General features: G+C 37.7%; 1 protein-coding gene across 1 annotated transcript; it reads left to right on the top strand.

The window, feature by feature from the left end:
• Positions 1–1,439: 1,439 nt before the first annotated feature.
• LOC117918791 lies at positions 1,440–18,994 on the top strand. Its single transcript, XM_034835684.1, has 6 exons — positions 1,440–1,587; positions 1,665–1,696; positions 12,459–12,650; positions 15,732–15,782; positions 18,410–18,474; positions 18,586–18,994. The coding sequence occupies exons 1-6, from the start codon at positions 1,514–1,516 to the stop codon at positions 18,646–18,648; spliced, it is 477 nt and encodes a 158-aa protein (XP_034691575.1). The 5' UTR covers positions 1,440–1,513; the 3' UTR covers positions 18,649–18,994.
• Positions 18,995–22,269: the final 3,275 nt, after the last annotated feature.

Genomic DNA, 22,269 nt, shown 5'->3' with positions numbered 1-22,269 from the left:
ATGCATGAACATGATAAACAAATGGGAAACACAAATCATATTATAAATAATAAAAACCGTTTATTATTATATAAAGTCATGCTTTTAAGGGTTTTATCTTAACTAATTCATTATAGGAATCAAACCCCCACTCATAATAACCTCTATAAGGTCATTCTCCCATCCCGTGTTACAATCTAGAAGATTGTGAAATAAGGAACTATGTTTTCACAAGAGAATGAAAAATATTTTATTTTTCAATCATTTTCAAAACATATAAGAATAAAATTTCTCCTAAACCTAAAGCCAAGTTAAACTCATGATTTATCACCAAGTTGAACTCAAGGTTTATCATGAGACAACTTGTAAGTAGTTGAATTACATTAAGACGAACCTAGCTTGGATTAAGTAGAAAAAAAAAAAAAAAATTAACACAACAGAGGATGAAAAGGAAGACAAAGACTTGCTTGAAAATGAGAACAATGTAAATTGATTTTGCTATGACTATTAGATTCAAAGTTGGGATCCTCAATCTAAGGAATGAGGCATACGCTAATTTGCCTATCCACTTCATACAAAAATTGAAACATGACTTCTATGTTTCAAAACTAGTAGGCATTGCCATTGGAGTTAAAAAGGATGTAGAAGATAAAGACCAAAGACTTTTTGGATCGACAAATTGCCTAAACTTTGAAGAAACTTCATTGAGGGGACATGCGAAATAAGGAAATCAAAAGTTTAAAAACTTGCCCAATAATTCGTGCAAGCGAGTGAAGAGACATTATCTCAACAATTAATTTAAATTTTGAATTTCAAACCTAGGTATGATTTTCAAGCAATGATGGTTTTAAAAACTTCACAAACATGTACATGCAAAAGGAAAGAATATACTCACACCACTAAGACAATGTAATGGTCGACAACCTTTAACTAAAGGAGGGAAAAATGTGGGGTAACTTTCAAGATGGAAAAAACTCAATGTAGGGATACAAGTTCCCATTCCGTTCACATCAAAGAAAAGCAAAAAATTAGTAAAAACCAATTAAAAAACTATAGTTATAAGAAGTAAGCTGAAAAGGTCAAAGCATGAGCCAATGTATATGCTCCGTGTTTTTAAAAGCTCATTATCCTCGATGATTATCAACCTACATGATTATATAATAGTTAGAAAGACCTATAATTAGCAAGTTCATCTTAATAAAAAAATCATTTTTTTGAACTCCTTTATTTAGCATTTTTTTTCTTTAGTAGTTTCTTAGAATCAAACAGAGCATAAAGTTACTTTAGCGGCAAAAAAATTTAGACAAGGGTATAATTCGGAGGTTGAGTGTGTTTACTCCAAACCATGTTTACCAAACAGGGCGTAATTGCATGGGCGAGTAGGCGCGTGGCAGCAAGAGAGGTGGACCCATGGTCAACTTAACCAATAGGAAATTCAGAAATTGCCTTCCGGTCAATTATTTCCTTCCCTTCTTCTTCTTCTCCCTTCACACACGGCCTCCTCTGTGTGTGTGGCGGAGTGGCGAGAAGCGCGATGCTGGAAAACCCTAGCGGTACGGATCCACCTTCTTCCGTCAAACAGCAGCGCTATGCTCCTCCCAATCAGAGGTTCCTTTTTCTTTTCTAACCTGATCCATTCCTCTTCTTTCATTTTCTCTTCATTCATTCGTCCTTTGTTTTCTCAGGAACCGTTCTCTCAACAGGCGCAAATCTGGAGGTATGTTTATGTTTATCTGTGAATCTGTGATTTTCATTCGCATGATTCGGAGGTGGAAAGAAAGACAGTTTAGGGTTGTGTGAATTTTTGCATCTTTATTCTCAAATTCCATTTCCCGCATTGGTTCCTTCGTTATTATTTGATTCAACACCTTTACTCTCTTTATGGTTTCTGCGTTATGATTTTTCGTTTTTTCTCTGGTAATTCCTCAGTGTGTATGTGTTCTTGATGACCACTTATGTTTAAATTACGCGATTTCAATCTTTTTATGCGCGCTTTGATTTCCAATTTTGTTGTTTCTCGTCTTGTCACCCATCAATCTTAGAATCTTGCTTAAGCTGGCTAAGAACGTTTTCTCTTAATTTTTTATTGTTTTTATTTTATTTTATTTTTGGTTTATAATATTATATTGAATAGATTTTCACAAGAAAAAGAAAGGGCCTTTCAATATATTAATACATTTCAAACTCTAAAAAACTTAGCTTTATTGATAAGGAAATGCTTCAGGTATTCTCCCTCGCTTTGTCCTGACTATATTTTTATTGGTAACGTTCTTGTTAATGCCTCCTAGACATTATTCATCAATCTTGTCTTGTGTTTAGTGGTCTTATCATGGACACACAAACACATGCCTATCCTTGATTTAGTACAACATAAATTGAAAGATATTCTTGAATTTATTGATCAATACAACTTATGATATTAAAAAATTGTCTTCAATCTTCAATTATTAGAAAATGAAAATAGATCTCAAAGAAGATAGATTCAATTTTATGGTAAGCATTAGTCAGTTTGTTCATTTCTTTTGTGGGTTAATATTAAGAATAATCTTAGGTTATCTCAACAACAAAATTCAGAAAAGAATGCCTAGAGGGGTATAATCTTAAGGTATACAAGCAACAAGCAAAGTAAAAGGGAAACACAAAAACAATATTATTGAAATCCATGAGAGATTAAAACTTCCCCCCGAACTATAAATGAAATATATAGAAGATAATCTTCCCTCTCCATAAGGAGGTGTCAACCATGGAAACTTAATTTTTTAAAACATATCGTTCATTTTCAGCTTCATTATCTCCAAACCTTCAAAGATTTTGGAAGTTATCTCCTTCTTGAAGCACTAGGAGAAACATAGAGGGGTCATTATCCACACAACTCTCCTCGTTTACTTTAGGTTCTTCTTGTGCTAGCTAGCAAAAGCTCCTTTGAAGACCTAGGCAAAAGTCAAGTAAACGGTAAACCCAAACATGCCTAGCATTGAAGGTCGGCACCATCTTACTCTCAAACTCAAGCAAGTCAACGACAATTCACTAGAATCCTCTTTCTCATTAGCTAGTTAATAGCTGAGATCTTCTTGTTTAATAGGCAAACAACCAATATGTTAAAAATGCTTAGCAAATAGGTGCGGTGAAGTATACATGGTATATGGTCAATAGCTAAGATCTTCTCCCACATCAACATTCAAATGAAGAAACTAAAATTTTTTAATGAACTCAACTTCCAACATCTTCTACTTTCCTCATTTTCCAATGGTTCGCTACATTTCTTTTTTGTTAAATGCAATTTTGAACATGTCCTTTTAGCTATCCTTAAGAAACGTTTCCCTATTTTGGGTCTCTAGTTGAAAATTAGCCATCTACTCATTCCCTAATAAAATCTATGCTGACTTCCAAAAATTATATCATCCTTTGCTAGTGAATCTCAAAATCACCACTAAGTTCCTTAATGAAGCCCTATTAAGGGAATCCAAGTTAGTAACACCAAAACCACCATCTTCCTTGGAGGAAGGATGACTTTCCATATGACTAGACTAATCTTTCCTTGAAGTGTTCCATACTTTTTTTTTGGTAGGTCCTTGAAGTGTTCCATAATGAGTTTCACATTGCTCTTGCCTTGGAGGAAACGCCTAATGGCAAGCCGATAACATTTGGTGAAATTTAGTTAAGAGTCTTAAATTTGGATAATAATGGTGAGTGATGATTCTAATGACTAAGTAGCATATGCTCTTCTAACCAGAAGCCATATTGATGCCACACGACAATGCTCCTCAACAAGCTATGGCTTGTCTTGGACTTGTTACCAATTTTAAAATAAATTCATTTGCAATTGGAGATATGGCCACACATCCATTTGAAATGGGTTTAATAGACAACGTTGCTACATGTTTACCTCGTTTTAATTTGGAAAAAAGATATAATTGCAAAGGATAATATGATAAAAGAGAAGGATGATATAGTTACTAACCATGTATGAATATGTAATTGAATATTATTTAGAAGTCTATTTTTACTTATTTTAGAACTCTTTGTATTGTTTTTGTATATCTAATCTTATTCATATTATTGTTTGCGTCCATGCTACATGAGGTGATGGATATAACTTTAGGTAATTGATTATGAAGGTTATGATTTAATTGGGGCACATTTGAGAGACTACCGATATTAGTGACAGAAAAGAGGTCCAAATTATAATAATCAAGATTACCACTCTATGGGATGATTGGAATTTGAAAAGTATTAAGAAAATTGGACAACTTTTAGGGGGCTATTATCATTGAAATGCAAAGCATGATAGTAAAATACTGGTAATGCCAACTGATCTTGAAAAGGTGGCTAATGATAAATCAATGTGATTGACAATGATTGAAGTCTCTAAAATACTAAGTAAACCTATACAATAGTAAAGCACCACATGGAAATATGCAAAAAACAATTCATTGCTCCAATGTTAAAATCATTTTCTTTCCAAGTAAGACCTAAAGTGCCTACCACTTGCCATCACCGATCTTTTGCAAAAATATGGGGTGAGACACAAAGTGTCTATCCCCTTACCATCCTTTGACTAACGGGCAAACTAAACTAGCAAATAGTGAAATAAAGTGGATCCTCATGAAAATGGTCAACGTGACAAGAAAAGATTGGTCTGGTGATACACTTTAGGCATATAGGACAACTTACAAAACCAAGGATGGAAATATCGATTTTCATGGATTTATCGGTAGTTGGATTTTATGGTTATATATATATATATTTCTTTTGATAGATAAACACACAGAAAAAATATATTAAGAGATAAGGGTGCCTAAAGGGCAACCCAAAGCATACAGGGAGTATACCAGAGGTGCCTAAAGGCAAGAACAAAAAGAAAAGGGGATGCAAAAAACTCACCAACCCTCATCTAGAACCCAACCAATAAAAAAAGTTGATTAAAGGTAAAGGTCCTACCTCTATACATGACTTAGACCAAGATCAACGTTTACATATAAAAGAATATTTCATCCTTTGAATTGAGAGATCCTCATTTTCAAAAGCTATCATATTTCTTTTCTTCCAAACCGACCAAAATAAACAAAGAGGAGTTGCCATCCAAGCCTTTTTACGCTTCTTGCGCACTAAGGATCCATGCCAACCTAAAAGGGTATCTCTAGCTAAAAGGGGAAGGACCCACATCACACCAAACAACGCAAAAACAAGCTCCCACAAGACCCTAGTGGTTAGAGGCAGGCCGAGCTACAGGTTAGCGGCTAAGCTGAAGGGATTGAAACAAAACTTAAAAATTTGGAACGAGGAGGTTTTTGGAAGACTGGAGAAAAACAAAGATGAAGCTCTTCAGCAAGTGGAGTGTTGGGATTTAGTGGAAGAAGAGAGAAATTTAACAGAGGAGGAGTTAGGTCACAAAAAGGAAGCTAAGGAGAATTATGCAAAGTGGGTGTTGATGGAAGAAGTGCATTGGAGACAGCTATCAAGGGAATTATGGCTAAGGGAAGGGGATAGGAACACGGGGTTTTTCCACCGCATGGCCAATGCCCGTAGGAGAGTCAATGCCTTGGATAAAATTAAGATAAATGGGGTGAGGATTACAGAGGAACAAGAAGTGAGGGAAGGAATTGCAAATGCATACCAGTAGCTCCTATCGGAAAACTCGGGTTGGAAGGCAGATATAGGGGGTCTTTTGCTGAAGCAGATCAGCCTTTCAGAAGCGGAAGCCCTTGAGCTTCCATTTTCTGAGGTTGAGATCTATGCAGCATTAATGGGGATGAATGGGGACAAAGCCCCGGGTCCGGACAGATTCATAGTGGCCTTTTGGCAAAGATGTTGGGAGATTGTCAAGGAGGACGTCTTGGATATGTTCAAGGAGTTCCATGAACAGAACTCCTTCATTAAGAGCCTAAATCATACCTTTTTGGTCTTGTTACCGAAGAAATGGGGGGTGGAGGACTTGGGTGACTACAGGCCAATCAGTTTGCTTGGGGGATTGTATAAATTATTGGCTAAGGTGCTGGCCAACAGGCTTAAAAAAGTCATAGGAAAGGTGATTTCTCCTGATCAGAATGCCTTCATCAAAGGGAGACAGATTCTTGACGGTTCCCTAATCGCAAATGAGGTAATAGACTCTTGGAAAAAAAGGGGAGAGAAAGGTCTAATCTGCAAATTGGACATTGAGAAGGCGTATGATAGTATCAATTGACAATTTTTACTAAAGGTCATGCAAAAGATGGGCTTTGGGCCAAAATGGATAGGATGGATGTGGAGCTGTATCTCCACTGCCAAGTTCTCAGTGCTGGTGAATGGGGTTCCAGCTGGGTTCTTCTCAAGTTCAAAAGGGCTAAGGCAAGGGGACCCCCTTTCCCCCTACTTATTTGTCATGGGAATGGAAGTTTTAAGTGCGTTAATCACGAGGGCCGTTGAAAGGGGGTTCATCTATGGCTGTAGGATATGGAGAGGAAGAGGGCATGCCGTCAATATTTCTCATCTACTGTTTGCGGATGATACAATTGTATTTTGCGAGGCAAAGAAAGAGTCTTTGTTGTATTTGAGCTGAATCCTCTTTTGGTTTGAAGCAACCTCAGGATTAAAGATTAATCTGGACAAAAGTATGGTCATTCCGGTAGGGGAGGTGGAAGGGGTGCTTGAATTGGCTGCTGAAATTGGGTGTAGGGTGGGACAGCTGCCTACTGTTTATTTGGGGCTGCCCCTTGGGGTGTCTAATAGGGCCTCTTCCGTTTGGGATGGGGTGGAGGAGAAAGTGAGGAGGAGGCTTGCCCTTTGGAAATGCCAATATTTGTCCAAAGGAGGGAGAATTACTCTTATAAAGAGTACGCTGACCAGCATTCCCTTGTATCAAATGTCGTTATTCCGTATGCCTAAATCAGTGGCAAGAAGGCTTGAAAAGCTTCAAAGAGACTTTTTGTGGGGAGGAGCCAACGGTGGGAACAAGGCTCATCTAGTCAAATGGGAGGTGGTGTGCGCGGATAAAGAAAAGGGAGGGTTGGGGTTAAGGAAGGTTGTTTGTTTGAACAAAGCTCTTCTAGGCAAATGGATTTGGAGATTTGCGCGTGCTAAGGAGGAGCTTTGGAAAAAAGTGCTTGAGGCTAAGTATGGGCAAGAAGAGTTTGGGTGGAGGACAAGGAAGGCAAATGGGGTGTTTGGAGTTGGAGTTTGGAAGGAGATCTTGAAGGAGTCCGCTTGGTGTTGGGAAAATATGGAGTTCAAGGTGGGAAAAGGCAATAAAATAAGGTTTTGGACAGATCCTTGGTGCGGAAACAATGTGCTGTCCCAAGGCTTCCCGGACCTCTTTTTCATGGCTGCCCAAAGGAATGTCACAGTGGAGGAATATTGGGATCAGAATTTGGGTCAAGGAGGGTGGAATTTAAGGCTGTTAAGGGACTTTAATGATTGGGAGTTGGGTTTGCTGGGTAATTTATTAGTTGTGTTGAGGGATTATAGAGTAACTTTGGAGGAAGACTCGGTGTTTTGGAAGGAAGGAGAGGACGGGCTGTTTAAAGTCAAGAAAGCGTATAGTGTGTTGGCAAATACTGAAGGAGCGGATTTCCCTCATAGCAATGTTTGGGTGGACAAAGTTCCAACCAAAATTGCTTTTTTTGCTTGGGAAGCTACTTGGGGGAAGGTTCTCACTTTGGATAGGCTGCAGAGAAAAGGGTGGCAATTCCCTAACCGGTGTTTCTTGTGTGGGTGTGAAAAGGAAACGATCAATCATATCTTAATACATTGTACAGTGGCAAAAGGGTTGTGGGATATCATTCTTGCGTTGTGTGGTGTACAGTGGGTCTTTCCAAAATCTGTAAAGGAGGTTCTTAGTAGTTGGAAAGACTCTTTTGTGGGGAGAAAAAGGAAAAAAGTGTGGAAATCCATCCCGCTATACATTTTTTGGACAATATGGAAGGAGAGGAATAGGTTAGCTTTTAAGGGGGGAGTGTTGGCATTTCAGAAGTTAAAAACTTCGTTTGTGTACAATATTTGGGGTTGGGCTAAAGTGTACATTGATATGGAGTCAAATTCCCTAATAGGTTTCTTGGAGTGGTTAGCCTCCAATTAGGGGTTGGGTTGTTTTGTTTTTTGTTTGAGGGGTCTTAGTAGCCTCGTATACTCCCTGTATGCTTTGCGGCTTCTAAGCCTTCTTTAATATATTCGCTTACTTATAAAAAAAAAAAAAGAATGTGATTAATCGACTCCTTTTTCAGCACAACAAAGGAAACATCTGTTAGCTATGGGCCACCCCCTCCTTTTGAGTTGATCCAAGGTTAGAACCTTTCCCTACGATGCTTCCCAAGCAAAGACACCCACCTTAGTGGGAACACAAGGGCTCCAAATAATGTTCCATAGAAACGTGACTGCACTTTTAGGTTCAAGAGCATTATGAAGGGATTTGACAGAAAAAATCCTATCCTGAGTCTCTTTCCAAAGCACCCTATCCTCCAAGTCAATGACTAGCCTCTTTCCTTGTAAAGTCAAAAGGAACCTCTCCACTTCCTCCACCTCCCAATCATTGAAAGATCTAGAGAACCGGGGATTTCAACCCCCCTCTTCCTCCAAAAAATCCCAACAGTCCGCTACCCACGCATCTTTTGAAACCACTAAATCATACAAAGAAGGAAAAGAATCGCTAAGGGATTGTTCCCGTAACATTTGTCCTTCCAAAATCTCACTCTTCTACCATCTCCCATAGAAAATACAATATTTTTAAACATTCAGGACCCTTCCTTCCTAATTTCCTTCCATAACCCCACCCCATAGCCCTCCCTTCACAGTTACACCAACCTCCTTCTTTCACCCCAAACTTCCTACTAATGACAAGCCTCCACAAAGAGTCTCTTTCAACCACAAAATGCCAACTACACTTGCACAAAAGGGCCCTATTGAGAGTAGCCCAAACCACCCTTTTTATCCGAATAAACAATTGCGTACTTTACAAGATGAGACTTTTTCTCCAAAGCTTCCCCACCCCAACGAAAGTCCCTTTAGATTTGCTCTAATCTCAATCTCACAACTCTTGGCATACGCATCAAAGACATGAGAATGGATATATAAGGAAATATCTATAAGGAAACATATATATTATTGTTTTTTAAAATCATTTTTTTGGAGCCTTCTTTAACATTTCTAAGTTTTGATCAATTTTCATTTCATCGACATTTTTTTACAAAATTTTCATCGATATTTCCTTATATATCCTTCTTTTACTCCAAAAAAAAAAACAAAATGATAGAAAAAACAATAATACATATGTTGAAGCTGTTCAAGGAAGAAATTGATATATGTATAATAAAATTTATAACATTAGGCAATAATATTTCAAATTTGAAAACGCATTATCCTAAAATGATAATGTATTTAGTTTGGATATATTGAAGTATATAAAAGAAATGATGATTTATATAAGTATTTTTTATTTAAAAATGTTGATAATTGTATTTATCTTGTATTTAATTACTATACAAAAGATATAATAAGATAATTAAAATTAACTTATTTACAATAATTTAATTTTAATTAATTTGCAATTTATAATATATAAAAGATATTTATAATATATAATTCCATGTTCGTTTATAACATCAAAGCATATTTGCTCCACTGATGGCTAAGGCCGTACTTTTCCTATGTAAGGACCTAGGTTCAATCCTTGGTCTTGTCTCTTGTGTGTGTTTTAAGTGTTTTTTTTTTAGCTTTAAGAAAAAGAATCCCACAATATAAAGGCAAAACAAAGCAATGCCTTATTTATAAGGTGGTACCCTATATGCCATTATTAAAAGGAACATTAAGTTTTGGATGCAACTCTTCATTATAGAACTTAGGTTGATCTCAATCCACCAAAGATCCTAAAAACCCTAAGATCACTACAATTGAGAAACCCTTGTTTACTTTGATTTATACTCCCTAAGTTGGATTGTGGAGCCCCACATTAAATCAATTGAAGTAGAAATCTTTAGCTAATTTTGTTAGTTAATTAGTTTTTATTTAAGTAATCATAATTTATTAACATCAATTTGATTAATATTTTCGCTTTAGGATTTAGATAAAAGCAATTGTTTTACCTAACATTTATAACTTTCATAGCCAGTCATTGAGAACAATACCTAGAATACTACAATAGTTATGGTAATCCTTTCTTTGTTTTTTCTTGACCAAGATTGCCACATAACTAGGCTATAGGATTTTGGTACAACATAGAACTGCAATCAATCCCATTAACAAGGAATGAAAATTGGTTGAGGAGCTGCACTATTTTATCCATCCTATCCACTTTTGGACAATGCTCATTCTTTCCATTATAGCAATTAGAATATTCCAATTAACATGGTCATTGGTTAGAGGTCTTTTCAATGCCAAACTTACAAAAAACGCCTCTTGTCAAACTCTTCAATCTTTAGTCTATGGGCTCACTTGTAGTAAGAACTGCATCTAAGGTCTTTTCACAAAATTCCAACATTGTTGCCAAAAGCCAAAGAAAAGCCATCTAGCCCATGGGGTTTATCCTCACACAAGATGGATAAAGCCAATAAAACCTCCTCTTCAAATTATGGATCCTCTAGTGTCCGTGAATCATCGCTTCTCAAGGACATAAAAGATAATCCCTTGATTCTAGGATGCCAATCCCCTGATAGGCATTAGACATCCCTTCCTTCATATTTGACTATTTGGTTACGAACATTGTTCACCCTAAATTTGGCCATATGGTTCTTTCTCATTCACGCATTAGCCATCTTATGAAAAAAGCTAGTATTCTTATCCCTGTCTTTCAGCCATAGTACTCTGGATTTTTGTCTCTAATTGGTTTCTTTCAACATAGCCCACTTATTGTAATCATCCAAAGCCTCTTATCTAGCCTCAACCTCATCAGCAAAAAGGATCCTTTCCCTCTTCTTCACATCCCAATAACTGATTTGATTGAGGGCGCTTACTCTTCTAATAGCAACGTTCCGAAATACTTCTTTGCTCCAAATCTTAAGTTCCTTTTTCAAGGTTTTCGATTTATAGGCCAAAATGTGACTGAAGTATCCTCTAGCCTTGTAACCCATCCTCCATGTTTTTATCAGCTCTGAAAAATCTTCCACTTTCTACCACACATTTTTTAACCTAAAAGGGTTTTTTCTCTCCTCAAACCACCTCCATCCGACAATATGGGTGTATAGTCTGAAACAGGCTTTGACAAAACACTTTGAAGCAAATCATTGAAGTGGTCTTCCCAATCTTCTGAAACTGAGGTTTCTCAATGTCAAATCCTCAATAATCTCTGAGAAGCACCTCATTGATGTTGAAAATTTACTACAGTTCCTCCTTTTCCCTGGGAATCTTACCACATTAAAATCCCACCCACAAAACAAGGATCATCCCAAAGCAGTCTTATGTCCCCCAATTCTGCCCACAAAGTTTCCCTTTCGCTCCCATCAACTGGACCATACACACCAGTGAGCATCCAGACAAAATTATCATCACAGCATTTAAACTGACAAGAAATAGAGAAGATTCCCACCTCTGTCTCAATTAAATCCAAAGCCCTATTATTCCAAAACACAACTAATGCACCCCTTGCCATTCTCTTCCTTCCACAGTTCCCCACCCTAAAAATCTTTGAACTCCTTATCAACTGGGTTGACATCTGATTACTCTTAGTTTCTTGTAAGCAAACAATGTCAAATGATTGAGATCTGGCCAGAGATTTGATAATCTTGCTTTTCCAGATTGTTTGATATCTGCACTAAAAATAAAATAAAATTTTGCAATACGTCCAAGCAGTTCCGCCTGTGAGGGGCCACACAATGAAATCCACCCATATCCAGCTTTCTATACTCTTACTTCAAAAGCTTCTGCATAAACAGACCTGTTTCATGGATGAAGAAACTATGCATAGGCAAAAAAAAGTTTGTTAAAAAGGCAGCCATAGAAAAATGGAGGTCAATTTCTATTTTGAATCAGCTGATTTAGATACCTGTGAAAATAGGTTATGGTATGGTATTTAATCCTGGTTGTAAAGTTTGGTTAAGAAACCCTAATACTAGAATCACTAGATTTGAGTTTAAATTTGTCTGCTCATATCTAATTATTATATTTGTTCTTGATGACGTGTCTCCTTTTTCTCCACTTTTACCATTTCTTCCCTTTGGTGTGATAAGTGCTAAACTATTCAGCCAAATTTGATTCTTTCCATTTTCTGTGATCTTTATACATCCATGTCTGTTTGGTGGTGATTCCATATATCATGCCATCTGTCCATGCCTTGAAAATGAGTATCCTAGCAAAATTAGACCTGATTTATGATTTATCCATCAGAAGTGGACAAAATGTTAAATCCGTACACCTAACTGTTAGCTGTCGTCCATTACAGAATAATTTGTACATATTTGTTTGTCTCTTCTCAAGTAGAGGGTGGATGGTTAAGTGAGGACATTTAATGCTGCATTTGTTGTGAATCATCAAATGTGAAATAAATTTTTCTGAATTCGGTGGATTGAATTTTGCAGATCGTTTTGATCGAATAAACAACTCTTTTGCAAATGATGGAGACAAGAATCAAGTTGTTGCTCCCAGAAACGTGCCCAACATAGATCAAGGGGATTCAGGCAGCAGCAATATTCTGAATGAGAATGCTCGTCCTGGATTAATAGCCTTAGATGGTTGTTGTAGCAGTGAAGCTTCGCAGCTTTTGAATGATCGTACGTCTTTCAGAGATTATTTTATGTTTATGTAGAATTAATATGGAATATTGTTGTGTTGTTGGTCTATAGAATTGCGTGTTTAGTTGGCAGCATATATATGATTACCTCTGACTTGAATTTGCTAAAAACAACATGAACTCTGAAACGGGTGTAGTGCCCATAGCAGTGACTATGCATGTGTCAGTTGTTGTACATGAAATTTTTTCTAAAATAGGACTGTCCATCCTATCTACTTTAAAAGTTTGACATTCCAGAGCAATAGTGAAGGTGGTTAGTGGTGCTTGCTAATAGTTTTCAACTTGTGATGATGTTTGCTATGAAATGAGAATCTTATGGGACAGTTCTCTTCAGACTTTTTTTCCTACTTCTCACTCCATCTTTCCTAAGACGGTTGTAATCAATCACCTTAACCGTCATTAATTTAGGCATACGTTCTTTTATTATTTTTTTGGTTCATGTTGATAAGTAATATATGTGTTTCTTATCTTCGTCTATTTTAATTTTTTCCAACTGCCTAGTTCTGGATATATCTTATGCATGTCTGGTTACTGTGACTAATAAGTGGTTCTATCTTAAACTTAACATGATATTTTATGCCTTGTCAAAAGAAAAGAAAAAAGATTAAAAAAACAAAAGAAGACCAAAAGTCAATGTCAAGACAAGGTACACTGTACCCCAACCCCCTATTTGTCTGGACAAGGATGCTTTGAGTTGAGGGTCATTAACTCATTATTGTACTTAATGCTTATTAAAGGTTGCAAACCAATGTTTGGGATGGTAACCTTGGGATTAGGGAACTGCATTGAAGCCCATGACAAGTTAATTCCCATGGGCTTGAGTCAATCTTCCTCATATTGTGTTCATTCTTGGTAATGGATCAAAACTTAGATTTTAAGAATATCCTTGGTCAGGTAATATTTGTCTATATTCTAATTACCTTGGCATTGTTTTCCCTCTTTAGAGTAGGGACTTTCCCATTTCTTTGTTGTTTTCTTTCTCTAAAAATTCTGTCCAATATTTTAATTTCACAAAAGCCTCTATGTTTCTGTCTCCCATTTTATCTCTTGGCAATGTAGTCTTGTCCATTTCCCTTGAAGAGAGACATTTGACTTGGGATGGCTCGGTTTCTTCTTCTTCCCCTTCTTCCTCTTCTTCCTAAAGTCAAAGTGTCACACTTAGGTTAATGGTTCTTAAGGACTTGTATCTATTTTAGTTTCATGTGTATCTGTCACCTATTTTTCCTGATATGAGTGTTTGGTCTGATCCTCAATGTTGTTGTCAGTTAGTTTTTTCTTCAGCAACTTGGATTCCTTCCATACAAAGCCTCACGAATAATAATGGCTTTGCATGGATTTTGACAAATAAGATGGTTAATGACAGTGATTTGATCCAAGTAAGAAGGCCTTATGAAGCTTGTAGTTGAGAATAGTGTCATGTGTAGTGAGAGTGGGGAATTTGTTGATCATGTATTTTTACACTCTCGTAGTCTTTGGCATTGTTGATCATATCCTTTAAGGGTTTAAAGGGACTTCTTCAAGGTAGTACTCTTTGGTGCATTGGTAGTCTCACTTTTGAGCTATTTGGTGGGGGAGGAATGCAAGGATTTTGAGGATAGGTGGAAGTCTATAGAAGTAATTGGGGCTTGTTTTACTTCTTCTCTTTCCATTTCCTATGGTGAAGCTTTTGCAAGCACTTTTGAGCCTCATTTTGCTTGATTGGAAATTAGGCACTGCTTATTTTCTTATTTGAAGTGCTAATAAATTTCAAATGTTTTTGTACTGTTTGTTTTTAAAGTCAAAAGTCTTATTTTCAGGTATTTCATCTGAATATGGAAAGTCAAAGTATTTAATTTTATCTGAATTTTGAAGGTTGATTACCATTTTTGCAATTTCAGGCATATCAGACCTATTCAGTTTTCAAAGAAAAGAACAAACTCCATCTTATCGTGCAGAACCACAAGATTAATTAAAGAGACTTCTTGAATGGTTACTGCCCCCAATGGGTTTTATTAATCTAAAGTTTTATGGATGCCTGGCAACATAGGGTAATTAGGGATTGGAAAATTACTCAAGAACCACTTTGGTACATTGGTTAGAGCATTTTCTAAATTTGCAGGTTAAAGTTTAGCCCTTGAAGCAAAGATCCTAGCCTTTTTGGAGGATTTGTGGCAAGCAAAAGCTTTGAGCCTCTTCAATCTTCTAGTAGAAGGAAATTCTGCTATTATAATATCATGTGCAACTAAGAAAGAAAGAGGATCATGGAAGTTTGAGGGGTGGAGTGAGATTATTGATATTTCTTGAGAGCTTGGATGTTCCTTTTATCAGGTTCCTTGCTGAGGAAGTCATGTGGTGGATGTGTTAGGAAAGTGTGAAGCAACAAGAGTTTTTACCTCCATGAATTAGAATGAGCATTGCCCTATTCTGGACTAGTATACACTCTACATTTTCATTTTTATTAGACTTAGGATAGAGGTGTTTGTACTTGTCATAAGGATGTCTCTTCCTTCTTTCTACCTATTATTTTAATGCAGTGAAGTGTTTGTTTCTGATTTTAAAAAATCAATGTTGGTTATCACTTTTAAGGGTTTAGTTGCGGATCCAGGAACTGAGGGATCAATACTTCTTGTTCACCTCTCTTTGGGTATTACCGGGCAAGGAGTTTTTAGCGTCCTCTTAGTTTTATTTTGGTGGACTAAAGGGCTGTTTTCTTGGCTCGCTTCTGGGAGTGGTCTAACAGTCTAAGTTTTTGTTCCATAACCTTTTGCTTCTAGTCAAGGTGTTGATTCCTTTGTATTAATCCCATCCATGTAGACAACTTTGACAATTTAATTTAATGTATTTTCCTGTTTTATATAAAAGAAACTTAATTCTTACTATGTATGCTTTTGTAACATCTTTGACTGAGAGACATATAATTGTACAAGAACTGTAGTCTGTATGGAACTTTTGCATAATTGTTACTCCTCTTGGGAGGGAATTCTTAACTGATGCATTTGGTGATTCGTTTCGATTTTGAAAAGATCCTATCTTGCAATTTAGTGTCTGGTTTCTCACTATCCTTGTATATTCTCTACTGCAGGTTGGGCAGCTGCTATGCATGGCTGTAATAACCAATCTCTAGATTTACCTGGTGAGTAATACATGACTGTGTTAACTGGTTTAGGATTTGGTAGTTTGTATGCAACATCTTTCATTTGCTTGCAACCATAGTATATTTCAGGCTACTCATTAAACCCTGCCCATAGTTATACATAATCAGCTCAGAGTTTCCCATGCTTCCCCCAATCCAACCTCTTTTTGCAATTAGAAGACCATTGAAATGCCCTTTACTATTATATATGGTTGCTTTCCCAATTTCTCAATGTGATAGATGTGTCTCTTACCATGCACCCTCTTAAACTCCTTCCATGGAATACAACCATCAAATTTATACTCTTGTTCATGAAAGTATGGGTGATATTAGCTCTTTCCTATTCTCATTAGGAAAGTGTAGAAAATTCTCATTACCTTTACCTCTGCTATTGCTCTTATCCCAAGTGCTACCATCCTTACACCCTGTGTCCAAAAATGTCATACAGTGCTTTGTATTTTCATCACTCTGTTGTTGTTCCTGTCGGTGTACTTGTGGAGATTTCTGAGGATAAGCATGAGACAGCAAATAATTGCATCATAACCAGGGTTGAGGTGATTGGAACTAGTGATGGTAATGAGGTGTGCTTTGATGTAGGAGGGACCTTTAAGGCAAAGAACTAGGCTATTTTTATCAAATAAGGTAAGGGTTAAGTAGGTTTTGAGCTTGGGACTAGATGAAATGTGTGGAGGGTGAAGAGCGGGACATGGAACTGGTGAAGGGATGACCAAAAAGGGGAAAGAATTGAACAAAGAAAGAAAAAGGTTGCAAATTCCCTGGAACATTGCACCATACAATGGGGGGAAGGATCCTCAGCCGGCTTATGATGTTACCATTGGTTTCTTATTTCTCCATCCCACGCTCTTTTGAGTTGTAATGAAGGAGGTGGCATCTGAGGTGAAGGTGGAGGCATTCCTAAGCCACAATCAGGTAGCATTTTCATTACGTAAGTTCAGCATCAAAATTCAAATAAACCTCATAGCATTTCTTGGTCTAAAGTTTTGACTTCAAGAGGTCCTGGATAGTGGTGTTCACTTCTCAGAGCCTCCTTTAAGGTTCCCAGCATGGTGAGGCTGGCTTGCTAAAACCCATGAGATATGATGGCAAAAATCAAACTTAGGGGGTGGCATTGCCTATTTTGCCTATTCCCTTTGAACCGATGGAAGCTGACTGGGTGACAGGGCCATGGCCAAGGCCAAGGCCAATGGGTTCTCTCAGTGCATTCATACCCCATCCCTGTGAACCTAGGACCTTGGGGCTGTAGGTTTGTTCAGTTGTTGTATTGGCAAGTCATGTCTTGTATAGCATGGTTTTTGTTGAGGTTGATAGCTATGCATACCTCAGCGAGCCCTTGTTAAGGGTGATAGCTATGCACACCTTAGTGAGCCCTGGAGTCTCAACTACTTGCACTAGATTACTGCTAAAGCCTCAATGTTCGGGTACTGAACTCATGAATGCGAGGGAAACCAATTCCCATGTTATGTGTTAAACTTCATGTCACATATTTTGTTCATGTGGTGTCTCTGGTCAGTTCATGTGTTGAGCCCATAATGGACTATTTGCAAAACCTTTAGGGTGTTGCCCAGTTGCTTATGTTCCAAGTAACCTAGTAGCTAACTTAGCTTGGAATTTTCCACTTTCTTCCTCTTAATCGTTGCTTCTCTTATTTCCATCTTTAATCAGTTTGTTTTTTTTCTGTCCACTTTCTCACATACCTTATTTCCACCACATTTGTATATTGTTTAATTTCAAGAATTCTAGGAAAGTATTCCTGTATCAGTTTGACATCAGGGCAACATGGTTATAATTATCGTTGTATTTGTGAAGTTTGTGGTTTTGGCCCTAGGTGAGTTGGTGGTTTCGATGCATGTCATTAGTCTTTCTAAGCAGCCAATAAAAGAAGTTATTAATCAGTCTAGATTAGCTTTAGCTACTCTCTGGTAGTTCTTTTTGGTGGACAACACGAGTTGTGTTGGGTGGTTGCAGTCCATGTTGCTTGCTTGGCTCTTCTTCTTAAACTGTTGCCTGCATGCCTTTTTAATTCTGCTTTACTGAAATTTGAGGACGTCTTTCCTAACTTCATACAAAATCAACTTTTGATGTGAAATTGAAAAGAATTATAGGATTGCCATGCTGGAAATTTCATATATTTACTTTTTTTTTTATTTTATCATGTTGAAAACCGCATTTTCAGTTGGCGGATTGATGTATAGGTTTAAACCGGAAACCCATATTGTATTGTAGTTATCAGTGTAAAACAACTACAATTGAGTAGTTATCCCATAAGATTTATGTCATAAATTTGTTTTATTTGAATTAAAATTTATCCTTATTCTATATAACTTATCCTTATCTTTTTTTTTTTCTTTTTTTTTTTTTTTAATGATTTTTCAGTTTTTTAACCTAAATACAATTAGAGATAGTGTTACGATAAGAATAAATTGACAGGATAAATTTATATGATTTATTTATGGAATAAAATTTATTGGATATGAAAACTACAAAAAAATTTAAATGTAAAAATATCGAAAAGCACACTGGATTAGAAAAATAAAAAAGGCGGGCTAGATCCTTCAAAATTTTCAGCTAATTTATATGTATATATATTTATTTGTACTATGTTTCAGAAAGACCTGTGATGTACTCAGGAAGTGGTGCGTCTGCATGGGGACACTTCAGACTTCCTCATCAGGTGAAAATCCAAACTCACCCGGAATATCTCTCACGCACACCCACACCCACACCCCAACACAAGCACAAGTATTAGTAGACTCCTTATGATTGTTTTCATTGCGCTTTGCAGATGATGGATTTCTCAGGGGAGCTTCGCCGTGCCATGCAACGCCATGCGAATTCCGAGACTTAAATGCTTCCAGGCGCCACCAAAGTTTACCTGAAGTTCGACAGTGTTTGGCTGTGGAGTTTCTGTATAAACTCCTGATGCTCAGTTGAATCTGTTCTATGTGGCTTGGCACTTAAATGTGACTTATGCGCAGAAAACATGGCCCTTGTATGTATACGCATAAGCTCACAAAGATGACTCACTCTCAGGATTTGATTATATCAAACATCCTCATGAATCTTGGCTTCTCAAGCTATGCATTTTGTTTGAATCTCACAACTCGTACGATCAATTTTCTCACTTCTATGCCAACTGTACTGCAACCATGTATAATGGATCTTTGTCACAAGCATGAATTTTCCTCACAAAATTTTTGTGTTGTGCAGCGCTTAGAGTCCTCTAAGCCTGCCTATTTTTACCCACACAAGATCACAATAAAGAAAGCAATAAGAAAGAGACAAGGTAGCACAAGATTATACGATAAAGCTGCCCAACTTGTATCAGTCTAGAGATTTTACAAGAACATTTAGAATGATTGGTGAATTCATACTTAGAATGATTGGTGGATACACTATTTATAAGCATTATCATCTAACAACTTCCTATCTATCTAGGAACAACCTACTAAAATTCAAACTCAAATTTGAATAATGTCTTCAGCTTTCTCAATGCTTCAACAATTTGCCACTTATCTCAATGCTTCAACAATTTGCCACTTATCCCTTGACTGATGCAAAGCCTTTAGTCAACATGTAATGTTTGTCCCTTGATCAATGTTGTCTGTCCTCAAGCTCAACAACCCGAGATTGGTTTGACTTGTGTCAAATGATTTCCTATCTCAACACATCATGTGTCAAACCCTACCTTTACTTAAGCTACCCTAATGCCAAGGTGTATTTCTTCCTTTAAGTTGACCCTAATGCTAAGGAGTCTTCAGTGTGTTAGTTTATGTTTGGTTTTGAGTTCATTAGTATCATTTCACTCAAGGGTCTAGTCAGCCTCTTTTGTGTCGTTGCTTGTGTCTTTAGGTGGTCCATGCATGTCAAGCCATTTCTTAGCCTATATGCTTACAATGTTACTTTGTTGCTAAGTCATATTCTTAAACCATTACTTTGTTGGCCTATGTGTGTGCCAACCATGTTAATCCTTCTAGCTCGAGGTAACCATGCTCATTTGTGTGCCACAATTTTACCCCCATCATTGCACTTATGTGTTGTGCCACACTCCATGACATTGTGTTCATGTGTGCATGGTTCTAAAGCTCACCATTGTACCTTGCTTAGGTTCGAAGCCCTCATGTCGTGCCCTTAGTGTGATACATCTTGCATCATTATCACCACCTTTGATTCACACATACACTCCCTCCCTAAAAAGCATTTTAAGTCATTCCCTAAGTGTTTTTCAAAAATAGAAAATCCAAAAGATAGGTGCTTGAATAATAATAGGTTTCTTTAAAGTAATAATCTGGTCGGTTTCATATATATAATTTTAGAAAGAATGGTAAGGACGTTGAAGGACTCTGTGGAGAGGAAGACCTTCTTGGTTAGGCTTGAAGGCAAGTTCGGTGGAAAATGGTGCTCGTTTGCAGAGTATAGTAGAGGCTCTATTTTCGCCTTAGGTTTTGAGAAAGAAGAGGTTGGTTGGTTGATTGAACATTTGATGAAGGCCATCGAGCTGAAGAGTTACATGGGTTTCAACAGAAAATACAGGGGAAAATCCGGTGTCCATTTAATGGAGGTATGCTTCAACAACCATGGTAGGTTTATAAGGCTTTTAGAGTTCGCCTCCAACAGAAAGTCAACTTTCTTGGTAATACCTGAGGGCGAGAAGGGCAAGGGATGGGAGCAAATAAAAAGCACGTTGTCTTCAATGTTGGTGGTCCCCTCCTCGAATATAGATGAAAAGGGAAAGCAGTACAAGGAAGAAAGATTTAATCACAAACATATGGATCCTTTGTACTGGTTTTTCGCAAATGTAGTCAGAGAAGAAGGACCAAGGAGAGGAGACCTTGTTCTAGTTGGGAGGTGGGCGAGAGCTATGGAGTGCGAATGCCCAATAAATTTTGATAACTGGGTTGAGGTTGGTCGTGCTATGGCAAAAAGATTAGGGTAAAAAGGTGTGGTGACTATTGTCCCCTTCTCTGGCGGAAAATGTTTATTTTTTGTAGAAACGATAAAGGAAGCTTTCTCTCTCTAGGAATTAAGGTTTCTCAAGATTAAGGGAGGGTATACAGTCTAGTTGAGAAGGTGGTCGCCAAGAGAAAATTCAGAAGTCTTGGGAAAGTTTAGAGGATGATGGATAGAATTATGGGGATTGCACTTTCATTTATGGTTTGAGGAACATCTGAAGAAAATTGTGGAATAGTGAGGGATGGTGACAGAGATCGATTGGCAAACATTGAAATTGTATGATCTTTGCAAGGCGAGAGTGAAAATTTTAATGAAGGAATGGTCAGTTCTCCCAGTTTTGATCGAGGTGTTAGATGGGGGATGGGTGTTCACAATTTTAGCTACAATGGTCGGAGTTGAAGACGTTAGGCGAGGTAGAGAAATGGGTGAGTCAACTCGGGAGGATTATGAGTCTCATTCGTGGACAGGTGGCAGTAGACAGGATGAGAAAGCTAGATCAACGATTGAAGGAAGGTCCTTTGTTAAGGCAACTGGCAGAATGAAGGAGAGTAGAGATAGTCAAAAGGATGAAGCAGTTCCCTTGGGGACACATGGCAAGAGAAGATCGGAAGTGGGGAATAGCTAGTTCCAACCCTCCTCGTTGTTCATTTTGAATTCAAACAAACAGAGAATAGGGCCTACTAGGCCAAAGCAGGATGACGAAGTTTGGGCCGGAGGGGACAAGGCCCACTCAATTGATGAGGAAGAACATCAGGCCCCTAATTCAATGTAAGAGAGAATGGTCAAATCTCCTCTTAATCCCAGACCATTGGTTGAAGCAGACTTAGGCTAGGAAATGAGTGATAATTTAAAAGGCCCGCTTTCGAAGTTGGGCCAAAAAACAGGAGAAAAGTAACCCACTTTTGAGAAAGGCTCTTTAAGCAGAGAATGCTCCTTTGCAATGGGAAAGGGGAAGTTAGTCTCAGAGGTCTCTAATGCCCAGCCGAGGGACTTCACGATGAAGTTCAGTTCAAAGAAGTTGTGGACTACTCTTATTCCTCCAAGTTCTGGATGCTGACAAGGGGTTTGAAGTCGAAGCAAGCCTCTAACGCATGAGAAGCCATCGTCAGATTGTGAAGCCCCTCCAAAGGAAGATTCTTTCGAAGCAAGAACACAGATGGAACAAAGATTCAGCGCGAGTCCACTCGCTTTTTGTTGATCGTCAGGGTTCCAAAAGAAGTGTTCAAGGGTAGGGGCTTCGTCCACAAGAGGAGACGCGAATTTGCGCAAATCCTCTAACGATGAAGACGGAGTAAGATATAAGGGCCTCAAGGGTTTTGTTCATTGTGGCTCATCAGTCACGGTTTTTCCTTTTAATCCAATAGTCAGAGAAAAATGGCTTAACTTTGTGGGGACTTGTGGAATGATGGTAGCGAAAAACTTGAAGGCATCTTCGTATTCACATTCTTAGTCATCATTATCATTTTTCCCTCTCCCTTTGGCTTGGCACTTCCACCTCTGAGTCCTTTTGTTCCTG

Source organism: Vitis riparia, chromosome 7 (assembly GCF_004353265.1).
Source record: "Vitis riparia cultivar Riparia Gloire de Montpellier isolate 1030 chromosome 7, EGFV_Vit.rip_1.0, whole genome shotgun sequence".
In the NCBI taxonomy this organism is placed as follows: Eukaryota; Viridiplantae; Streptophyta; class Magnoliopsida; order Vitales; family Vitaceae; genus Vitis; species Vitis riparia.
The sequence above is the reverse complement of the archived record's forward strand: the minus strand, read 5'-3'. Positions and strand labels throughout refer to the sequence as shown.